This window comes from Podarcis bocagei (genome assembly GCF_964188305.1).
Source record: "Podarcis bocagei genome assembly, chromosome: 11".
Classification (NCBI taxonomy): domain Eukaryota; kingdom Metazoa; phylum Chordata; class Lepidosauria; order Squamata; family Lacertidae; genus Podarcis; species Podarcis bocagei.
This window is the reverse complement of record NC_138136.1, coordinates 65,962,674-65,965,816: the sequence shown is the minus strand read 5'-3', so window position 1 is coordinate 65,965,816 and position 3,143 is coordinate 65,962,674. Positions and strand designations below refer to the sequence as shown.

General features: G+C 62.4%; 1 protein-coding gene across 1 annotated transcript; it reads right to left on the bottom strand.

Annotated features, from left to right (window-relative positions):
* Positions 1-2,847, bottom strand: LOC308597488 (avidin-like). Its single transcript, XM_081213325.1, has 4 exons — positions 2,685-2,847; positions 1,645-1,876; positions 638-758; positions 1-174 (listed from the first exon to the last, which is right to left on the bottom strand). The coding sequence occupies exons 1-4, from the start codon at positions 2,814-2,816 to the stop codon at positions 141-143; spliced, it is 519 nt and encodes a 172-aa protein (XP_081069451.1). The 5' UTR covers positions 2,817-2,847; the 3' UTR covers positions 1-140.
* Between the last annotated feature and the right edge of the window lie 296 nt (positions 2,848-3,143).

Genomic DNA, 3,143 nt, shown 5'->3' with positions numbered 1-3,143 from the left:
CTCTCGCAGCCATGGTGCCTTTTGGTAGAAGAAATAATCTATAGAACTGTTTAATCAAGAAGGGAAAGGGAAGCCCTCTTCCTTGAGGTGGGAGATGGGAGAGCAGCGGCGGCAGCAGCAAGCGAGTCTCTCGGATCCTGTTATGCTGCTCGTGTGAAGACGTTCCTGCCAACCCTGCAAGGAGACAGAGTGAGGCTGAGGCTGCTCCCTGTGCTTGCCCTGCTCTGAGTGGGGCCACCATGAACCCCCTCCCTTGGTCCTTGTGGTTGTCACCTGCCCCAGGGGCATTTTCCAAAGCCCTCCCATGGCGGCCGGGTGGGGGCTTCCCCTGGCTGCCCCCAGACATAAGATGATGTCCCCCAAGGAAGCAGTGTGGCAGCATCGCCCTCCCGCAAGCACCACAGAGCCTCCAAGCGGAGTTTTGGCACCTGCGCTGGTTCTTACTGTCCTTGCTTGGCAAGAGGGAAATGGTATTCCCTGGAGGGGTGGGGGGGGAGAGTGGGTCAGGTGGAGCTCCAGCTGAGTGTGTTGTGGAAATGCACCTGAAAGCAGCACCAGGCGTATGATGGTGCAGGTGGGGGGCAGGTGGGAGAACCCCAGAGAAGGCCCCCGCCGAGAGCTGCTCCTTTCCGCTTACCGAGTGGCCTCCCAGTCATCGCCATGGGATTCCACCTTCTGCCGCAGAAGCCAAGTTGTTTCCAGGGTCTCCTTCCCTTCGGCATCCACAAAGCGCTGCCCCGCAAATGCAGCGATGGAGTCTGGGGAGGACAGAGGGGGTGGGAGCGGAGCGATGGCCAGGGAACAGGGAGGCCAGGCAGAATTGCCTTGGGGAGGTCAAGCTCCCCCCCCCAGCCCCTTGGGGCTCCCTGCCTGGCTGCAGCGAAGGCTGGCAACTCCAAGTCCTACAAGAATCCCATCCAACAGAGGTGAGCTCAGCAGCTCCTCTGGAACAATCAGACCCAAACATTGACCTATCAATTAACAAGTTTGAGACTTTAAAAAATATGTTAGCTTAAATTGTTGTGAGCCACCGTGGGATCTTAAGGGAGAAGGGCAGGTAATAAATCAGAACAAGGACAAAAGGGCCAAAGCGAAAGTCCTCGCCCTGTTGCCCTCTGGATTTGCAGTCCACCTTTCCACCAACGATGGACTGTGGCTCAGCAGAGGCCACCTGCTTGGCATGTAGAAGGTCCCAGACTCAACCCCCAGCGGCATCTCCAGGGAGGGATGGGGCAGACTCTAGAACCCTGGAGAGGCGTTGCTGCCAGTCAGTGTGGACAATACTGAGCTAGATCGACCAGCACTCTGACTCCAGTTCTACTTCTCAAACCTTTATTGGCGTATAAGCAGGATTTCAGTGGCTTCAGCACAGCTTCCTCTGTCCCAGAAATCATTATTGTTGTAATCATTTATTCAATTTATACACAGCCCTTTATCCAAAGATCTCTGGGCCAAGTACAACAATGAGGACTTAATTTATGCAGCGTAATAATTAAAACATAACAAGATGCCTGAGTGATGCAGACATGGGCAGGATCTAAATTACCAGCCTGTGGAATAAAGGAAACCCCCTGATCCGCCATGGGATGCTGAAGCTGCCCCCCACCCCCCAGCCCACCCTGGAAAGCGGGGAGGGGTCCTTACCTGAAAACGACCAGTTGACCAGGAAGCCAAAGGTATACTCCTCCTCGGCCCCCTTCGGGTCGTGCTGGGCGCCCACGAGGGGAGACACCCGGATGGGCTTCTGGGCTGCGGAGACGGCCGTCAGGTAGGAGCCCGTGAACTGGCCGGAGTCGTCGGGCGGGTTGAGGACCATCTTGGAGCCCAGCTCGTTGACCCACGTGCCGGCCAGGGAGCTCTGGGCTGGCGAGGAGGGCTAAGGAGGGAAAGAGGAGGGTCAGCAGGGGGCAGACTTCCCGGAACCCCCAGACCTTCCTCCCGGGGTGGTGGACTAGACGGCGACGTGCAGTCTGGGGCCCTGGCCCGAGAAATGAAGCGGCCCGGGGCTGCTTTGGGGGGGGGGGCTCAGCCCTCAGGCCCCGACGGGGCGGGTGAGGGATCCGCGTCTGAAACTGCTCCTAGCGCTAAATCCCAAGCGGGATGGGTGGAAACTTTCGTGGCTGCGGCCTGAAGGCGAAGTGGGCGCGCCTCGCCGCCTAGGACCCCTCTCCGTCTCTCTCTCTGGCCCAGAAGGGGCAGCCCCGGGCGGGCATCCGGGCGCTGCTGGCTCAGCCTTCGGGGCGTCGAGGCAGCGCCCCACCCCGGCCCGCCCCCTTCCTCCCCAAAAGGGCGGCGGCAGGGCTGCCCCTGCCTCTGGGCTCCCCTCCCGGACCGACGCCTGCCCGGTGCCAGGAGGGGGCTCCCGCCGCGACGTCCTGCGGCCTCCCTGCCAAAGGACCCGTCCGGAGCCCCCGAGAGGCAGCGGGTGGCCAGTCCCCCCCCCAGCAGGAGGAGACCAGTGGGCCCCCAGCCCAGGGTCTCCTTTCCCCCGCAAGGACACCCGAGCAGAGCAACCGCCCCTCTCCCCGCTCCTGCGCTTCCCCAGGAACGGGAACTGACTCTTTTGCGGGGGGAAGGAAGGTCGGAGGTGGCGCAGAAGCGCCTTATCCGCCTCCCGGTCCATGTCTCCCCCTCCCAGGGAGTCTGCCTCGCGGCGGTAGACGCTCCGCCCCGCCCGGCCTCACCTTCAGCCGCTTCTCCGCCGCCTCGACGACGGGCAGGACCGGCGGGTCCGAGCGGGAGTAGCTGAATCCGGCCGTCGCGCCGGCGGCCAAGAGCAGCGCCAGGGCGGGCGCGCGAGCCACTTTGCTCCACATCTTGCTGCCGAAGGGCTCCGAGCCCGGCGAGCCCCGGCCGCCCTCATATAGCCTCCGGCCGCGTCCCCCCCCCCCTTCCCGGTGCTTTCTGAGAAACCAGCTGATTTTCCTTTCCCCCGCAAAACCGAAAGTTCGCGAGTTGTTGACACAGGGTTTTCCTTTCACTTCTCCAAAAATACCGGCATCTTTCCTTCCCGCTAAGGCCGGCCCAGGACTCTCGCGCACCCGGCGTGCCTTCCCTAAGGGGCGGGGGCGAGGCGACTGGAGGAGGGGGATTTGGAGGGGAGAATCCGGGGGCGGGGAATGCGGCGCAGGGGGGGGGGGCGC

Bases quoted from the DNA above. Each gene is read 5' to 3' on its own strand.
- LOC308597488 (XM_081213325.1), bottom strand. From the start codon at position 2,816: ATGTGGAGCAAAGTGGCTCGCGCGCCCGCCCTGGCGCTGCTCTTGGCC. The intron at 759-1,644 runs GTAAGGACCCCT...TGTCCTCCCCAG, and splicing joins GGTCAACTGGTCGTTTTCAG to ACTCCATCGCTGCATTTGCG. The intron at 175-637 runs GTAAGCGGAAAG...GTCTCCTTGCAG, and splicing joins GATGACTGGGAGGCCACTCG to GGTTGGCAGGAACGTCTTCA.